Here is an 18,756-nt window from a genome sequence, read left to right as displayed (position 1 = left end):
CCTAAGTTAATTAAGCAATTGACACACCAACGTGTATAAAAAAGCCGTGTAGGCGCTTCCCCGTCAAAACAGTCCAGCAACCCTGAATCAGCCTACTGCACATATCGGTCATCTGCCATAGGGTAGTAACATGTCATTTCAACAGGAACCTTCGTCTGAGAACCACGTTGCAATCCATCAAACCCTTTGTGCTTAAAAATGCCCGATGTCCATTAGAGCAGGGCAGAGAACCCAGGAAATGGTCATCTGACCACTGAAAAATTAAAGTCATGGGATTAAGAGAGTCATAATTCACCTCGTTCCCGACTAAAAGTACAACTTGCACGTTAAAAGGAACTTCAAGAGGCAGCTGGATGTTTCCCCACATTGTACAGTTCTGGTACTTCTCTTTTGGTGATGTTAGCATTCCTGGTACGGTACACATCTAATGAAAACCTTAAGAGTGTAAAGTTCACTTTAAATGCGAAGAATTTCAAACCCTCCCTGAGTGATCAGCATCCTATAGGAAAAGATTTCTGTTCTAACGGAGCTGGTGTCCTCTAGAAATGATACGACCTCTACAGAGAGGGGAGGGAGATTTCATGGAACGCTGCGATAAACATGAAAAACCGTTAAAAAAGATGTGCCACAGACATCGCTGTATCAGCACTTGAGAGAGCCTTTGCCAACATCATCAACAACACACCTAATAATCAAATTTCTTATGAAAAATTATTTAAGGATTCCCCACCCTCCTGTATAGGTCCTGTCGTGTATAATCTACGCCAATCTGTTCAAAGAGTTTGAAACTGCTCTGGTGGGTTTTGGTGGACCAACGCTGTGTTAAGGCAATTGATGTCGATGTTTCTCTTATCTCAGCTGTTCTCTGTGTATTGTTATATTAACATTTTACGTGGTACGCGGTACATCTTTCACAGCTTTCCAATTGCGAGGGTTATTTGAATTAAAAAAAAAGAAAAAAGAAAGAAATCCTTGTTTGAATAGTGTTAAACATTACGAAATATGTGGAGGCTGCCAATCTGGTTTTCATTTAATCTGCATAGTGTGTGGTGTTTGCGTCATTCATAATGTACTTGGTTTTCATAGCTTGCTGGGGCAATGTGTCTCCTCCTAGCTTGTATAAGTCAACTGATCACTGCCTTTATGGCATTTAATTTGATTCCAAGTTCTGTGCAGAAATCAGCTCTTTAACCCACACTCTCCTTTTCAGCAGTCCTATGACAAATGTGTAATCTACTACTGAAATGTTTTATGTCCTGTGTCTTTTATTAATTGTACTTTTTTAATTCAATTATTTAATGTACTTTATATTGTAAAGTTGTGTTCAGATCTCTTGGTTCATTTGCACTGACCTCTGAGCAGAGAACAATATGTATATAGTGAGTTTTGGAAAATTGATGTATTTGAATATGAATTGTTCAAATGTGTACTGTATATGGAATGAAGCAGTATATGTATTAAAGCATACAGCATAGCTAATTCAGTTGAGTTATTCTCATTTATTTTGTCGTTAGTTAAATTGAAGCTATATACCCTTTATTCACACATAACATTAATTTTGTTTGTTTTACGTTGCTTTTGACAGTCAGTACTATTAGAAAAAAAGCTTCATTACATGCTTGTGTACTTTGGCTACCATGCTTCAAATACTATAAACCATACACCACAACATTCCCTCTTATTTCAGCACATCAGACGCAGCTCTATTTAATGCAACATGCGTGTTTTCTCTGAGAATTTTTTAGCATTGTGTAATTAACAACTCTAGCTTTGTGTGACTGCCAACGAGATGATTGCTCTAAGTTTGACAGGAAACCACAGGCTAGGAGGACCTCTGCGTTACTCAGCCCCTTAGCTGTAGACGTGCATTGTTCACTCTTCACCATAAGTGCATATACTAAGACAGGGCTCACAGGCGGGAAGTGACAGCCCCTCTTTCAAAACTTGTCTTACTTTTTTCTGTCAGGATGTGCACTACTCTCTGAGAGAGAGATCAGTCATGACTGTGTGATGAGTGTGGGAACTGGTCAGCCGTCGTCTTTTTTCGGTGAGTATACAAAATCTCTTGGAAAAATAGATACTTTTAAAAAATGTTTTTAAAGTGTTACGAATCAGAAGGGGGTCCGAAAAGCTTATATTGATAATTAATACGAAATTGCTCAGTTGTTGATGCAACAATTAAAAACAGATTGACCAATCTCTACCAGAAAATAAAATAGTTGTGAAACAGTTTGAGGAAACAACACGTAGATTTGTGAGATTTCATTACAAATTCATTACTTCTCTTAAAGTCTTATAGTGGAAATCCAGACAGACGACCTCCGGAATAATGCTTTCTGTTTACAAATCCAATCATTACGGATTCAAATGATTCATTTGTAACATTTCTCAGGTGGTGGTAATTACCGTAACGAGTGTAGTTTTGAGACAGTGAGAGCATCCCTGCTGAATGCTTTCATGGTTCGATTTGTGCTATCATTTAACTGTGTCTTCTGCTGCTGCGGCGGATGTTGAAGAATGTGGGGTTTAACGCTCAGAGTCACACAGACAATGCTCAGTTGACATGGCACAGTCTGGAACCTATGCCACCGACAGCCCCCACCCCACAGCAGGTAAGGACATCTTTTCACCTCATGTACACGCAAGACTCATTCGATTTAATACACAATATTGTTAAATAGCATCACTTTCATATTTGTGTTAATGAACAACACCTCAGTCAATGTGTTGTACTTTAGACTCGTTTGTGTTATTTTACTTAGGTCCAAGCATATTGAACGAGATACACTATGTTCTCATTAGCGTATCAGCTCTCACTGTCCTGATGATCATCACATTGTCTTTTGTGTGGCTGAGAAAGTAAGTTTAAAACCATTTTCCCAAGAAGAGGCTCTAAAATGACAAAATTTATCATGCTTTCATTTTAATTATGCAGCATTTTACAGTCAACATTTCATCTGCCTTGTTTAGGTATCGTTCCTTAACAAGAACCATCGATCGTCTGCAGAGCGATAATCGAGCGGCTCACCCTTTACCTCCAGACCCTGAAGACTTCAGTCCCTGTGTCACAGAGACTGTCAGTGTTACAGTAGGCAGAGAGAGCCAATCTGCACCCCCCTTGCTCAGGCAAAGCACCAGATCTCCTAGGTTCCAGAAGTCGGGTGCCAGATCTCTATGGAAACCGATCCAAAATGTAGGTTCTACACTAATGATGAAACAGTGAGAGAACAAATGTTAATTGGTTGTGTTGTAAAGGTTAATATACATTGTGGGCTCTTTGCTGTGGCTAAATTTTCTCAGGGTTCCCGTTTTAATAAGGCAGATCTCAGCCTCCAACAGCTCATCAAGGCTGGGAGAGAGGGAACAATTTATAAGGCTAAAATGATAAAAGGAACCTGCAAAGGTCACTCCGTGTTTATCTGCAAGGTCGCAAAACGTAGTAAGGCCCATTTTATCTCCCAGTTTGTGCCACTTCGCACAGCTTAGTACATTTTGAAAAGGTTCCAACATGTTCTAAACACACATTTTCTGCTCCAGGTGTCAGTCTCAAACGAATGGACAGGGAGATCTCCATTATGCGCAAGTTAGGAAGTCATAAGAACATACTACAGCTCCTGGACTGGGACATCTGTGAGGGTGAGAGACAATGGCTTTGTTGTTTCAAACAAAGGAGTTACAAACCTCTATTCCGCAGAGCCACCGCATTTGTATGCTTAATTTCTCATCGTGCATTTGACCTAGATGTATATTTTAACATCCTATTTCTCCTCTACTCTTTGGCTTTCCCATCTCTCTCTCTCTCTCTCTCTCTCTCTCTTTCTCTCTCTCACTTCTTGTTCTATGGTCTGTGTTTCCTGTACGGGTTGTGCGCAGCGGATAATCCACCAGTGTATATTTAAAGTAACACATAAAGTTCAGTGTTCTGCTACTGAAGTGTAAACTAGTTATTGAACTAGCTGTTAACTAAATTATGAATATTCCTGTGTCCCAGCTCCATATACTCTGATCATGGAATTTGTGGCTTATGGAACCTTGCGAAGTTACCTTCAAGTGAATCAAGACAGCCTGAGTATGAACAGTGATCTTCAGCACCTTTTTACTATTTCAGCCTATCACATAGCGCATGCCATGGACCACCTGCGCTCCAAAATGGTACAACACCCACACCAATTTTGCACATATATTAATGGATAAGCTATATTTCTAATGCTAATTTAGAAAGGTCAGGTTTATGCTGCTTCCTGACATCTGAGGACATGTTTATGGTTTGCTATGATTGTATCTACTGTCATTCAGAGTTCAGAATAAGCTCATGTGTTGTAGAATTTTGAATGCCACTTTGGTGAATGTTTTGAGTTCATATCTCATATTTAAACTGAAACTTTGTTATGTCCTTACCATAAGTTCCTCATACTCTGCTCAGTCAATGGTTAGTAATGGATTACTTCACACACTGAGCAAACTGCATTGTGTGTGATTCACAGGTAGTGCATTGTGATTTGGCATTAAGAAACATTATGGTGAACAGATTTCCCAGTGAGGTTAAAGTGGCGGAGTTTGGACTGGCAAGAGACTTAACACGTATGAGAAGCAGGCGCAGTAGCCGTAACAAAGATTACAAGGTGAGATATTTTAATCTGAAACTCGGCGTGGGATAAAGCACTGATGCTAATAAACCCTGCTGTAAGGTCAACAATGTGGTCACATTATTCTCATTCTCAAGTGCACACTGCCCACTTGTCAGTCATTCTCGTTATGTAAATCTGTAGACTGTGGTCAGAATGTAAACAGCGTAGCACTGTTGAATCTCGCTTTAGGAACGCGTTCCCCTGCGTTGGTATCCCCCAGAGTATTTTAGGAACGACCATTACGGGTTTAAAGGGGATGTCTGGGCATTTGGAATCGTGATGTGGGAGATGCAAACATTCGGTAAGTCGGTCTTTAAAGACTTCTATTGTCACGGTTACCATTATAGAAAATCTATTCCAACAGGCTGCGGTGCCAATGTATAGCTTTCACATGCGGTGGGGTAACTGCTTGTTATTTCAGGTCTCTTGCCATATCCTGACCTGGATTCCACAGAGAAGGTTGTGCAGCAGGTCTGTGCCGGACACAGAAACGCAGAGCCGGATGGATGTAGGCCAGAAATGTGAGTGTCTGTGGTTAGAGTGTGTCACAAGTCACAAGAAGTTATTTTCACAGGAAATGAAGTATGTTCACAAGAAAGCTTCTTTATTTAGAAGAAATGTATACATTGCATCGCTATTCATAGACAATGACAGTTACATCCAGGGCAGTGGTGGACAAAATACACACATCATTGTACTTGAGTGAAAACAGACACACCCTTTATAATATATATCCAATAAAACTAAAAGCCCTCCATTTAAATTTCCACTTGAGTTCAGGAAAAAGTACTTGCCTTTAAATGTACTTATATATAAAAAGTAAATGTATTGTGATTTATTATGGTTATTATGTTATACTAGTTTTGTATATACATGTACAAACATGGTAGTACTATAGTAGACTATACTATACCATACTATACTATATTGTACTATAACATACCAAACTAGACTATACTATACCATAGTGTATCACACTATTATAATAATAATAATAATAATAATAATAATAATAATAATAATAGTTTATTTAGAGCCCAGTAACACTATTTATAATCTCAAAGGGCTTTACATGTCCATATCAAAGTCAAATCAAAATTATATTATCTATACTTTGGAGAAAATAGATTAGTCTTTAGTTTGGTTTTAAAGTTATGGAGAGAGTTTGCCTCCCTAATTTCTGTAGTTAGACTATTCCAGAGGAAGGGAGAGCGGTAGGAAAAGGCTCGGTAGCCAGCAGACTTCTTTTTAACTCTTGGAATGACTAATAGTCCAGAATCTTGAGAGAGCAGGGTACAAGGGGGGTTACAGGGTGTAATTAAGTCAGATAGGTAGGCTGGCGCAAGCCCATGTAAAATTTTATATGTTTAGAAGAGGACCTTAAAATCTGCCCTTGTGTGAATCGGGAGCCAATGAGGGGAGGCCAGGACAAGAGTAATATGATCAGACTTCCTTGCCCTGGTTAGGATTCTGGCAGAAGCATTCTGGACCAGCTGAAGACTTTTGGTAATAGAGGCAGGCAGACCAGAGTACAGAGCATTGCAGTAATCAGGGCGAGACGTGATGAATGCATGAACAATGGTTTCCAGATCAGACGTACTTAGAAAGGGCCTAATTTTAGCAATATTAGGGAGGTGATAAAAGGCAGTTTTGTTTCTGTTTTTGATATGAGTGGCTAGCGAGAGACTAGAGTCAAGAATCACACCAAAGTTTTTAGCTGTAGAGTTTTGAGAGATGATACAGTTGTCAAAATTTAGGATAAGATCACTAAAAAGACACTTATGCGTTTGGGGGAACAATAACCGACATTTCAGTCTTGCCTTCATTAAGCATCAGGAAATTTTGAAGACATCCAAGCCTTAATAGCACAAAGACACGCCTCAAGGTTAGCCAATTCAGAGTGGTCATTGTGCTTTATAGGTAACAAAATCTGAGTATCATCAGCACAGCGATGGAAGTTAATGTTGTAACTATGAATAATGTCATCCTAAGGGAGCATGTAAATAGAGAACAGGACTGACCCCTGAGCATCTCCATAGTTAAGCTCACGGTACTCAGAGGTCACATTATTATAGTGGACACACTGCTTTCTCTCTGAGAGATAAGATTTAAACCAAGAGAGTGCCAGGCCACGAATGCCAATTTGATTTTCCAGGCACTTTAACAGTATAGTGTGATCGACCGTGTCAAATGCTGCACTCAGATCAAGTAGAATAAGAATAGAGGTAGCACCAGCATCCATGGCTAATAAAAGATCATTAGTTACTCTAGTAAATATGGTTTTAGTACAGTGAAAACACCTGGAGCCTGACTGAAACATTTCAAACAGACTGTTAGAGGACATATGGGCTATAAGCTGAGCAGCTAAAATTTTTTCAAGTATTTTTGAAAGAAATAGGAGATTAGAGGTCAGCCTGTAGTTATTTAAGGCTTCAGGATCAAGGTTAGTTTTTTAAAGTAAAGGCCTGATCACAGCCGTTTTAAAAGCAGAGGGTAAGTTACGTATTTAGGAGGTTAAGCATTGTTGGGCTAAGGACCAAGAAAAGCTCTATGTAAAGTTTAGCAGGTAGGGGGTCAAGGAGGCGACAGGCTGGTTTAGCAGAGTGCACCAATTTGGACAGCGCATTTAGAGAGATAGGGTTAAATTGGGTTAAAGGGTGCACATCCTGATTTGTCTCAGGAACAGTCACGGACAGTGTGCAGGCAGTCTGATTTGATAAACTAATTTGAATATCATGACGAATTAAGTCTATCTTTTGCGAGAAAAATTCAACAAAATCGTTTGCAGTAAAAGGGCTAGATAGAGGGTAGTGACTCTCTGTAACTTTAGATACTCTATCAAAAAGGAACCTGGTAAGTACTAAGTACATTTTTAAGTACTATACAAAAACTACTTAAAAATGAGAAGGGATTTTTTTCTGTGTGGTCTATGTTTGGGTCTGTCTCTTTCAGGGTTCTAAAATATTTGAAAAAGTCTAACACACTCCCAAATATACAACCAGAAAAGCTTCTCTTAGTTGAAGTGTACTCATAGCATTATTCTTTATGCTTAATATACATAGATATACTCCTTGCATTCAGGGTCTAGTGCTGTGGTCAGTCAGAGATCTTTGTGTGCATAAAGCAGAACATGTTTTAATATGTTATGGAAATAGGATCCTATTACTGAGAAAAATGACTGTGTAACTGGCTTTCCTCTTGTTTCATAGCTGGCAGATGATGACAGACTGCTGGCAAGAGCCATATTCTATGAGGCCTTCCTTCAAAGACATCGTCAGAGTTTTTGAGAATATTCTGGAAAATGATATGGTGAGTGATCTGAACATAGCAAGCTTGTTGGACTATAGGCTTCAAATTCTTATCCATCAACAGAACCTCACAAAATAAATCTTAAATACCCTCTAAAGTGGAACTGGTCACCACAAACGTGATAAGATCATTTACTGAAATAAGCTTGGTCTGTCATTTTATGATTCATTTGTGATGTTTCATTCATGATGTTTTTAGGGAACTGCTATAACAAGTGTGGTTAGTTCTAAAGAACTTCAAAGGATTTTAAAAGTAGTTGGACTTCTCTTTTTTTCTGAAAGTATGCAATTAAAATTAATTACCAGTTATATCCTATTGACTACACAGGAAAGAGAAAATATTTAGAAATTTGGGTAGCGTAAATATCCAGTGGGTTGGAACTGATTGTTTGTGAAAATGATGGATTAAAATATGATTTTGTTTGTTTTCCTTAAAGTCTTAGCCTCCGTTTTCTATACCCCATTTACTTAATAGCCTTATCTCTTTCATAAAGTATTCACTGTTTCTTCTTTGTGGAGACATTTCAGCATCTTTATAACCATATTTACAGATTTTATCATTTGCAATGGTCTCACTTTTAGGACTATGTGGATGTAGACAACTCGAGGCTCCTGGCAAAACTAGAAGCTGAAAACTGACAAATGATTGGCTGGAACTGGGTCATTATCCACAGGAGAGGGGAAGGAGGATACGGATCTCAGACTGATGTTTAGCTGACTCATCACTGACATGTTCAGTCTTGACCCTACGAGAAGAGCAGTTTTCTGATGGCTGTGTGTGTAAAGAGGATGAAACCATCATGTTTATATTTATGTAAAAACACATATATTGTAAATATTAATATCAATACTCCAGAAACATTTCAATGTGAATGTATGCTTTTATTCCCATACTTTCTTAAATCCCTTACATCCATGTATTAAGTTATGGCCATACAAACCTTACGCACTAACGAGAGTTCATTAAAGAGAATTTTCCATTGTGTCCATTCAGTAGTGTGAAATAACTATGTACAATATTCTTCCAACCCTGAGAATTTAATGCAGCTCTGACTCATGGGTGCAGTCCAGGCAAGCAAAATTAGACCCTGATGGGATTGGGAGTTGATTCTGAGTTCACACCAGTTAGGAAGCTTAATGCTACTTTAGGAAATTTGTCTGTGTTTGTGTGAGTTGGGGTGGTGGGTGGATGTAGTTCATTGCAGCCCTTTTGACTGCAGAATAGTAGCGGTTTGAGGACAATTTTAAAGTTGCATTGCGAAGATTTCACCTGCACGTTTATATTTTCCTTTTGGATCTGTAAATAACCGCTCATCTTATCATGTGAGAGATCTAGCAAACGTTAAAATCATGAAAGGCACGATAAGCTGTCGGTTTAAAGAGATGGAATTTAACTGCTTCAAAGGAGTGCATAGGTGGGCGATGTGGGGTGGTCTCCGGTGGCAGCCGACGTGCGACGTGACGCAGTCTTCGTGACGTAGGTAGTGGCTTGTTCGGAGCCCTTCGGCTAGCAAGCTAATAACGTACTGAGGAACATAGCTAGTTTATTCCCACTGTATTTGTTACATGTACAGCTGTTACCAAAATAATCGAAGATTAATGAAGATTAAGATTTAAAAGGTAAGTTAATTTCTTAATCTTTTAGATCGACGAAACGATATCTTAAATCTGTCGATTTACGCTGCGATTCAGTTAACGGTAGCTAAGGGTGTGTTTATGTTGTGGGAGTGCGTACTGGCGACATGATGAGCTCTCCCAGCTGGAATGATGGTGGACGATTTAGCGAGCACGCTAGCATGCGACCAAATGAATTAGCTCGAGGGCGAAGATGTTTCTAACACACATTTTAAACACAAGATGGAAAGGAAATCGCAGTCGTATAAACCTGGAGCTTTAGGATGAATTTGATTTCGTTTGTTTGCGAACCCTGACAACCTTTTATCATTGTACATTTGTGAGAAATGAGTGGAAAATATGCCAGCTAGCTAGCTTATTCAATCTATGATTCAGACCTTAGCCAGGATAAAGGGCTCAGCTATGAGTGTGCGGCCCGCAGTGATTGTTGTATGGGTATTTTTTCACTGCGACTGATCATCACCTGCCAGGCAAAGCAAGCTGACATTAAAACGAAGCAAACTAACGGGTAATGCTTTAATTAGAACTCACATTATACCACACCGACATTACTTGTAAGAAAACAAGGACGTTCCGTTTCGTATTACTTGTATTCCTCATCAGTGGATGCTTGGATGGTTCTTCATGAAAATTGGATTGCGGGCACTAGGAAATGCCTGGAATCACGGTACAATTTGAGACGCGTCTTTTAGCTTTAAACGGCCTCCTAACTTAAAACAAGATCAATTATTTTTTCTGTTCTGGCAGACATGGGGCCATCCGGCTCACTACTGTAATATTTAAACCTGTTGGTTCAGTTGTGATACAAACATCCCCGACCATACTCAAGCAGTGAGTTTTAATACGGGTTTTACTCAGTGATGGCAGTTTCTCTTTTTATGTAAGACTTTGATAAGATTATACTCTTAATACCAAAAAGAAATTTACTTTAAAGTAATCATTCATAATATGAGTGCCTGTCCCGTGACAGTTTAACCCTATATGGTGAGATATTTGCTTAAATTGTAAAAGCATTAGAATGGACTCTGTTTATGTGTGATTCAGTTATGTGATATTCTTTGAATCATATGAGTTCTTTTGTCCTTGGTCTTGCTCTGTGCCCATAGCCCCTGTAGAGGCCTCTAGCTCCGTGCCATGTCTTTGGAGCACACTTCCGACTTGGCCAACGACAACACCTGCGTGACCTCTTCGGTGACCCTCGACCTCCGTTCTCCTCACAGCGTTCTCTTAGACGCAGAACTTAGCCAGAAGAACAAAGCCAAGGGCCCGTCCTCCTCCTCTTCCCCGAAAAGCCGCCACATCTACGCCACCGCCACCCCAGCTCAGCTCCTCAACGGCCTCATGGGCGGGCTGGAGGACGAAACATCTCACCAACACCGTGAGGAAGAGCGGGCCAGGAACCAAGAGAACGAACAGGGCCATCCCGGCACGGGGAGCAACACCAAATGGATGAAAGAGGGCCAGAACCAGCTTCGTAAGGTGGCTGAGCAGCAGCAGGACATGAACCGGAACCCCGACCAGAACCTTAACCTAAACGAGAACGAGAGCCCGGATGGAAACCCCAACCAGAACCTGGAGGAGCAGGTTGGAGACCAGAATACGACATCCAACAAGACCTTGAGGTCCCTTTGCTCCGACCTGGAGCTGAAGAACGCTGCTAACGAACCTCTTTTAATCGATACCTCTGATGCATCTCAGGGGAAGGAGCAGGAAAATGCGGTAGAGGAGAAAGAAGAGGAAGAAGAAGAAGAGGAAGAGGAGGAGGACAGTTTGGCTCCCAGCGGAGCTGAGAAGGACACAGACTCGTCAGAGACTCAAAGTGGAAGTGAAGCCAGGAAAGGGGAGGATGGTGGCAGAAACGCGTGCTTCCTTTTTCAGGGAAAGAGTGGAGTGCCCAGTGATGAAGACTCCAGCTGCATGTCATTGTCTCAGGGAAGCACTGCCAACAGCACTCCTGATGGAGACCCAGGTACCTGAAACCTTACAGAATAGGTTACTGTATTTAAACTTGTTGGGTTGGCCCTTGTCGATTACCTGAGCTATATATTATTGTCAATGTGTGACTTAGAGCTTGTAGTCATAAACAAAGCATTTCTGCCCCCCCTGTTAACGAGGTTAATATAGAAGTGGTATTATTCCTTAATTAAGAAGAAATTGAGCGAAATGGCCGTCTACAGGATTAGATTTGATCTTACCCACATGCCACACACAATTCCTCTTATTTGGTTTCTACCATCTCTTTTTTTGGTCCTCCAGTTTTTTTACTGTCTATATCTGACTTCACTTTTCCTCCTCTGATCCTTTTCTCCATACCTCTCCATTTTGCCTCATCTCTCAGTCTCCCTTTTTTACTTTTTTTTTGTTTTTTTTTTGTAATTTTGTAAATATCATATTGATACGTATTTTTTGCATTCTGTAGAGTCGTACTGGGACCGCAGTGCGTTTGAGACTGACTCAGACCTGCCGGCTGGCTGGATGAGGGTGCGGGACACCTCCGGCACATATTATTGGCACATCCCCACAGGCACTACCCAGTGGGAGCCGCCCTCCCCTCTGGAGGAGGGTATGGCCCCCGAAAGGCCCTCCAGCACCTCACCTGCCATCACCCCCTGTGAGGAGGAAGCAGAGGTAAGGATGGAGTGTGACGTGTGTGTGCGTACAGGTGGATCTCCCAGGACTTGTCAGGTACTAAACTCGTGTTTGTACCCTTAGGTGACATGGAACATGGGAACCCGTCCTAACCGATTTAATGATGAGGAACTGTGGAAGGTCAGTGGCAATGAGCCGTTTTCTTTATTAAGCTATCTCTCATACTGGAAATGAACTGAGTTTTCATGCTGCGTGAAATGAGTTTTTTGGGCTGCTTTTTGAAATCTGAATTCCAGGGATGGTTAACGAGGATGGTTTGCATAATCGCAAATGACTGGCGTCTTTTGCGTGGTTACATAAGCGCCCAATCAAAACAAACCACAAAATGAGGTTGCATCACGGACTGTCCTAGAACCACGTCCAGTTCAACTCCAGTCACCATTCCAGAATTGAAGTGCTATAACTGTGATTTGTATCACTTAGACCTCCATAGTCTTCTGTCATGATTGGCCAGACAGATGTCAATCATTCAGACTGTACTCAGACTTTGAGCCCATGTCTTTTATGAGAGCGCTCTCGATGGAGCTGGTACATGTAAATTCCTGCTCTTAACAACTCCATCAAAACATGCAGTGAGTAACTGCCCCCACAGCTCTAATGGACATCTGGCTGCTTTTACTGTTTCGCTTTTATATTCCAGATGACGAGCAACCCTAGTCATAAATAAAAAAAAAAGTAACTGAATTAGAATATTTATGATGACTCACATCCACACCGTGTGCAGGGCTGAAATGAACAGCATGGGAGTGTATACTGTTGGCATCTGATACTGAAATATAGCTTTGTGTGTATTGTCATGTTTTAGGAGGAGGATGTGACATCTGATCAGAGTCTGAAAGAATTTGAGGGGGCTACTCTACGATATGCCTCTATCAACCTTAGGTGAGCTGTTTTGTCAACATAAGGATATCTGTACTATAGACTTCAAACAATAGTACCAGAGTCTAGCACTAACTGTATGTGAGTGATACTCTAATGTGCTTTACTGTTGGTTTTCTGACACCCATCCCTCTTTTATACACAGTTGCTCTCAGTCTGAGGGCGAGGAGAAGCAGAATCCCTACAGCGCTGACGTAGAGGCCAAGGTATTGACTCCACTTTAGGCTCTACTGACTTGGTTTTGCATTTACTTTGACTGAAATTTAGAGTGTGTGCCATCTGCGTTGGTGCTCATGTCTTTGTATGCGCGCGTGCGCGTGTGTGCGTGTGTTTGTGTGTGTGTCGCAGTGCTTTGCTGTACGTTCTCTTGGCTGGGTGGAGATCTCAGAGGAAGAGATGGCTCCAGGAAAAAGCAGCATTGCAGTGAATAACTGTATCAGACAGCTCTCCTACCATAAACACAACCTCCACGACACGGCCGGCATCTGGGGAGAGGTATGCGTGTGTGCCCGCTACCCACTACAGGCTTTTGATTGGCTGTCCCATGAGTTTTGCAGGACAGCCTGTTTAGATATTGAACAGGGTATGATTGCAGAATCATCCTCTGATGCCCTAAGCTTTTTTTCTTGACCGTGTTCTGGATTAAATGGAATGCAGAGATTAGGGAAGGCCAGGATGACACTACTGAATCTTAGTGGTGTAAGGAAAAGCACCGTACTATCACCTTTCTTCTAATAATTGGTGGAAAATTGGTTGCCAGTGAGATCAATCCTAAGCCAACACATTGTTGGCTCTGTTTAAAAAGGGTTTATTCAACATTATGTTGCATGACTTCTGTTTTACAAATTTTTTTCTTGAATACAGTTTAAGTGCTGTCAGAGCTTAATTTGATACATCTCGAAGGAGTTAACCTATTTACCTTACCTTGGGAAAATATCAGTGTGCGAATAGACTCTTTTTTTTCTTTTTGGGTGCTTTCGATTGACAGTTTCTAGAGGGCCAAATGTTGTGTTACCTAGCAGCAGTGTACCGCGTGGTACATGGCACTGTCTCTCTGCTCGAGAAGATTGTTTGATACAACTTTTAATTGCAGGTAATTAGCTTGCTAAAAATAGGTTTCAGTGAAAATCGACTGTAACACATGGTAACCATTTTGAAATGATTTTAAGAGTTTTGTACCTTGTTTCACAAAATGTCACAAACAAATAAACTGAAAAACAGTTACAATCTAAAGGAAAGAAAAGAAGACAACTAAAACACAAGACAGAATGACACGGTCATGTACAGAATTAGAAATGAAGAAAAAAAAAAAAAAAAACCCATCTAGCTCCGGAGGGCAAAGCTTTTGGGGTTTGAAGCGTCCGTGACTCAGTTACGAAGTAACCTCGCCCGTCGCTCGCCCTCTCCTGCGCCCTGTCTGTGTCTGAACGCGACGCTGAGGCTTTTTGATGTGTTCCGGACTCTTCTCAGGGGAAGGACATGCTGCTGGTCCTGGAGAACGAGACCCTCAATCTAATTGATCCCCTGGGGCAGACGCTGCTCCACTCTCAACCCATCGTCAGCATCCGCGTGTGGGGAGTGGGCAGGGACAACGGCAGGTGAGTGGAAGCTTTTTCGGGACTCCTCATGTCAGCAGTCAGAGACGGCAGTGCAGCTTGAGAAAACCGTCGTGTTATTTACTCAGAAATATAATGTTCATCCGTATATGTCTAATGGTAGGCATATTCAAAATGGAATTAAACCAATTATGGAAGTGACATAACTGAAGTATCCTTCTACCGGAGGGAAAATGTGATGCAAAATTTCTGTCTTTGCTCACGTACACACACACACACACACACACACACACACACTATTAAGTCAATTGATTGTGTTTGCTGCCCTGAATTAAGCAGTGCTTTTTTTGGTCCAGTTTTGTTTTGTTTTGGGTTGTTGTGGAATTCAGCTGCTTTATTTAAATCTTGAGCTTTGTATTGTGGCAAAACTAAATCTGTCCCCCCCCCCCCCAACCCTTAAGTTTTTTTGAGTTTGAATCACTGTTAAGTTCTGCTTCCTCATTTGTTTCTTGTTGAAACCTTGTTTGATTTTTCTCTGTCCTGCTGCATTCTGGGACTCAGGGAGAGGTAGTGTATCGCCGTTGCTATAAATATTTTCCTTTTGCATTTGTGGTTGCCATGACGACATAAATCACCATGTTATATTCTCCAGTGGTCTCTACAGACCAGATCCGTTCATCACTTAAAACAGAGTGACAGTTTTGTATAATTGTACTTACTAATGTGTTCTATGTGTATTTACTAATATACTAAAACATTCTTCATGTTCCTGTTGGCCAACTTCATAACTATGTATGATCTGAAATGCTTTCTTTGTGGTTTATTTTGCCATGTACCATTCACTCATCCCAAGTAGATTCTTGAAATGATTTTTTTCCAGATTTTCATATTTCCATCTGACCGCGTCTCATTTTTCAAGTCCATTTTTTTTTCAGTATTTTTTTTCCCCCACAAGCATCAAGAAGTATTCTGTGTCTAAATAGCACTTTGTTTACCTGTGTTTTCGTGTACGTGCAGGGACTTTGCCTATGTGGCACGGGACAAGCTGACCCACGTTCTGAAATGCCACGTGTTCAGGTGTGACACACCAGCTAAAAACATCGCCACTAGTATGCATGACATCTGCTCCAAGGTGAGAACTGTGGTTGGAACGAACCCCCACACACATGTACGCACTTAAATTTGTGACTCATTGGAGCATTTAAGAGAAAGCGCCGAGAAAAACAGCTCAGTCCGTCAAGTGCGTCTGCCAGTTTTACAAATAATAAGCTCCTCATTCGGACTCTTAATTCAGTTCACGCACACGGTGCATAGCCGTCATTACAACAGTTTTCTGTAATATGGCTGTGAGGTTTTTGACACTTTCTTATGTTGGAAAATTGTCGGACGAAAAAAAAAAAAAAAAAAAACAGGACTGAATGTCTTAAAGAGGACAGGCCTTCTCTGCATTTGATTTGTTATAGAGTTTTTTTTTTTTGTGATTTCTCTAGATAATGGCTCAGAGGAAGTCCTCCAAATCCAGCCTGAGCAGACTCAACATCGACCCCTCCAAACTCGTCGACCTTCCATTCCAGGGTATAAGGCCACACCACGTCTGTCACCGTGACCTACACACAGACCACAGAGTCTTTCCTGTGCTCTTTACTGGAACTGCCGTTTGGTTTTGTTTTGTTTTGTTTGGTTTTGTTTTGATTTCACGCTGTAGCTGATTTATTCAAAATGATCCCTTGATGTTTACACGGCAGTCTTTTTGTGTTGGGTGATTTAGTGCCACTGACGCTGATGTGAATTATTTCCAGCCTTATAATCCTCTTAATAAAAATAAAATAATAAATAGTCTCTCTCTCTCTCTCTCTCTCTCTCTCTTTTTCTCTCTCTCTCTCTTCCACTACCCCCACGCCCACAGAGTTTCCAGCACCGAAGAATGAGTTGGTGCAGCGCTTCCAGGTGCTTTACCTTGGTAATGTGACAGTGGCCAAACCAGTGGGTAAGGAATGATTTAACTCTCTGTTCTCTCCATTAATGCTTACGTTTCACGTCGGTTTATATAGATGCTTTGGTAATGTTGTCAAATGTCAGAGACATCTGGTTTGCGTCCAAATATCTGTATTATTTATATTTATTCTAGCTATAGTCACTCCTCTCGACCTTCTCCTAACAACAAATCTTTCCCAAGTATTAACATATCTTTATCTTGATTATGAAAGCATTACTCATTTCTTGGAATCTTACTAAATGTTTTGGTGCATTTTGGCTTCTGTTGTGGTTATCAATAGAGTTTTTCTCCCAATGAAAATGTCAAGAGTTTCTCTGTTTGAATGAATGTCTGTTTTATCAGGCCACTACTAATGTTACTGTTATAGTGCTAATAAAATCTCTTCACATCATGTACCAGACATCTCTCCTTATCAGGTAACAGACGTACTCAGCTGGCTTCCATTAGAGAGTAATGGCCCTCGGTCTCTTTTCAAACAGAGAGAACAGAACACTAAGAGAAGATGTCAGCTCTTATTGCTCTTATCTATGTCTCTCTCTCTCTCTCTCTCTCTCTCTCTCAGGTATGGACATTGTTAATGTTGCCTTGGAAACGGCCCTGACCACCAAAGACAAAAAGGAGTGGACACCTGTCATTGTGAATGTGGCTTCTGCTACACTCACTATTCTCACCGCAGAGGTGAACAAGCGATCACACGCACACACACACACACACACACACGCAACGCACAGACTAATGTAGGTATACTTTGTAATTTCTGAGTATTGGAAGAGCTGCTTTGTGAGGCCCCTGTTCATCTGTGGTTTCTCACCTCTTCCTGTGTGCGTGCGTGTGCGTGCGTGCTCGCTTGTGTGCGTGTGTGTGTGTGTGTGCGCGTCTACTGTGTTTTAGAAAGAGGAGGTGCTCTCTGAGTGTCGGGTGCGTTTCCTGTCCTTCATGGGAGTTGGGCGGGATGTGCACACTTTTGCGTTCATCATGGCTGAAGGCCCCGGAGACTTCATCTGTCACATGTTCTGGTGTGAGCCCAACGCGGCCAGTCTGAGTGAGGCCGTGCAGGCCGCCTGTATGGTGAGTCTTTCACTTCACCACCTCTCCAACAGTTTAGTCTCATTCTGATGGGTATTCCGGAGTGTTCTTTGTAAGCCACTGGCTCATGACACACTTGGATTGAAATCTTTACACCATTAGAATAAATTATGCGCGACTGAGATTAGACCCTGAGATTAAAGTCAACGAAGTGTCGTTTGTCTTTCGACAGCTTCGCTACCAGAAATGTCTGGACGCGAGACCCCCCAGCACCAGCTCCTGTCTGCCTGGCCCCCCCGCTGACTCGGTGGCTCGTCGGGTGGGCTCCAGCGTGAAGAAGGGGGTCCAGAGTCTGTTGGGCAGCTTCAAGAGGTCCGGAGCCCAGACGCCCTGAGAGGCGCGCACGCTCTCCCTCCTTTCCCCTCCTCTCCTCCTTCTGCTCCCCTTCTCACCCCTTCCGTCCCACTCCCCCACCAGCCTCCCGCTGACTCGCCGGGCTTTCATCCCGAAAATCACAGGAAGTGTGGCAACCCCCGCTGGTCCGAAACACTCCCCGTCAACCGTCTGTACATTTCAGCACTCCAAGGCCTGACAGAGCAGGTTTATCTGTCCAGTGTGTGTGTGAGTGTGTGTGTGTGTGTGTATGTGTGTGTGTGTGTGTGTGTGTGAGAGAGAGAAAAGAGGACACTATTGAATTCTGTTGTAAGATGGTAAGTTCACTTTGTTTCGTCAAACCTGCCACACGATCATTCTCGGTAATATCTGGAGAATAAGACAAAATATTGTTTTGTTCATAGCTGATATTTATGGTGAGGAGAGCGAGACTCTTGGTCGTAAACCAACACTATGTAAGCAATGTTAAAAACCTCCAGATTGAATGTGGTTCAGCACCGATAACATCTTTAACCTGAAAATACAGTCTGAGGAAAGGACCAAAAAAAAAATGCAACATCATTGTAATTATTCGAATATGTAAATGATTTTTGTGTTCATTTCAGATAAATAACTTTAGTAGTCTTTAAATATGCATGATTTCAAAATATAACACTAACACAGGTCAGAGAACTTTCTAAGCTAGC

At 41.5% G+C, this 18,756-nt stretch overlaps 2 protein-coding genes across 2 annotated transcripts; both read left to right on the top strand.

The window, feature by feature from the left end:
• The first annotated feature begins 2,563 nt into the window (after nucleotides 1-2,563).
• Nucleotides 2,564-8,575, top strand: LOC115828244 (fibroblast growth factor receptor 2-like). Its single transcript, XM_030792197.1, has 11 exons — nucleotides 2,564-2,612; nucleotides 2,763-2,859; nucleotides 2,971-3,076; nucleotides 3,301-3,439; nucleotides 3,538-3,636; nucleotides 3,992-4,152; nucleotides 4,485-4,622; nucleotides 4,818-4,929; nucleotides 5,050-5,149; nucleotides 7,838-7,937; nucleotides 8,519-8,575. Exons 1-11 carry the CDS (start codon nucleotides 2,564-2,566, stop codon nucleotides 8,573-8,575), a joined length of 1,158 nt encoding a protein of 385 aa, XP_030648057.1.
• An 891-nt stretch (nucleotides 8,576-9,466) lies between these two features.
• On the top strand, nucleotides 9,467-18,295 carry apbb1 (amyloid beta (A4) precursor protein-binding, family B, member 1 (Fe65)). The gene is made up of 14 exons (XM_030792408.1): nucleotides 9,467-9,556; nucleotides 10,678-11,540; nucleotides 11,991-12,199; nucleotides 12,284-12,340; nucleotides 13,026-13,102; nucleotides 13,245-13,305; nucleotides 13,448-13,594; nucleotides 14,570-14,697; nucleotides 15,673-15,787; nucleotides 16,146-16,230; nucleotides 16,562-16,642; nucleotides 17,214-17,329; nucleotides 17,543-17,719; nucleotides 17,910-18,295. Exons 2-14 carry the CDS (start codon nucleotides 10,706-10,708, stop codon nucleotides 18,069-18,071), a joined length of 2,250 nt encoding a protein of 749 aa, XP_030648268.1. The 5' UTR covers nucleotides 9,467-9,556; nucleotides 10,678-10,705; the 3' UTR covers nucleotides 18,072-18,295.
• Nucleotides 18,296-18,756: the final 461 nt, after the last annotated feature.

Source organism: Chanos chanos, chromosome 15 (genome assembly GCF_902362185.1).
Source record: "Chanos chanos chromosome 15, fChaCha1.1, whole genome shotgun sequence".
Lineage (NCBI taxonomy): Eukaryota > Metazoa > Chordata > Actinopteri > Gonorynchiformes > Chanidae > Chanos > Chanos chanos.
This window is presented reverse-complemented; position numbering and strand designations above follow the sequence as displayed.

Coding starts and splice junctions, on each gene's coding strand:
- LOC115828244 (XM_030792197.1), top strand. CDS start 2,564: ATGGCACAGTCTGGAACCTATGCCACCGACAGCCCCCACCCCACAGCA. Junction 3,077..3,300: donor GTCCCTGTGTCACAGAGACT/GTCAGTGTTACA, acceptor AAATTTTCTCAG/GGTTCCCGTTTTAATAAGGC. Junction 4,930..5,049: donor GTGGGAGATGCAAACATTCG/GTAAGTCGGTCT, acceptor TTGTTATTTCAG/GTCTCTTGCCATATCCTGAC.
- apbb1 (XM_030792408.1), top strand. CDS start 10,706: ATGTCTTTGGAGCACACTTCCGACTTGGCCAACGACAACACCTGCGTG. Junction 17,330..17,542: donor TCACTATTCTCACCGCAGAG/GTGAACAAGCGA, acceptor ACTGTGTTTTAG/AAAGAGGAGGTGCTCTCTGA. Junction 17,720..17,909: donor CCGTGCAGGCCGCCTGTATG/GTGAGTCTTTCA, acceptor GTCTTTCGACAG/CTTCGCTACCAGAAATGTCT.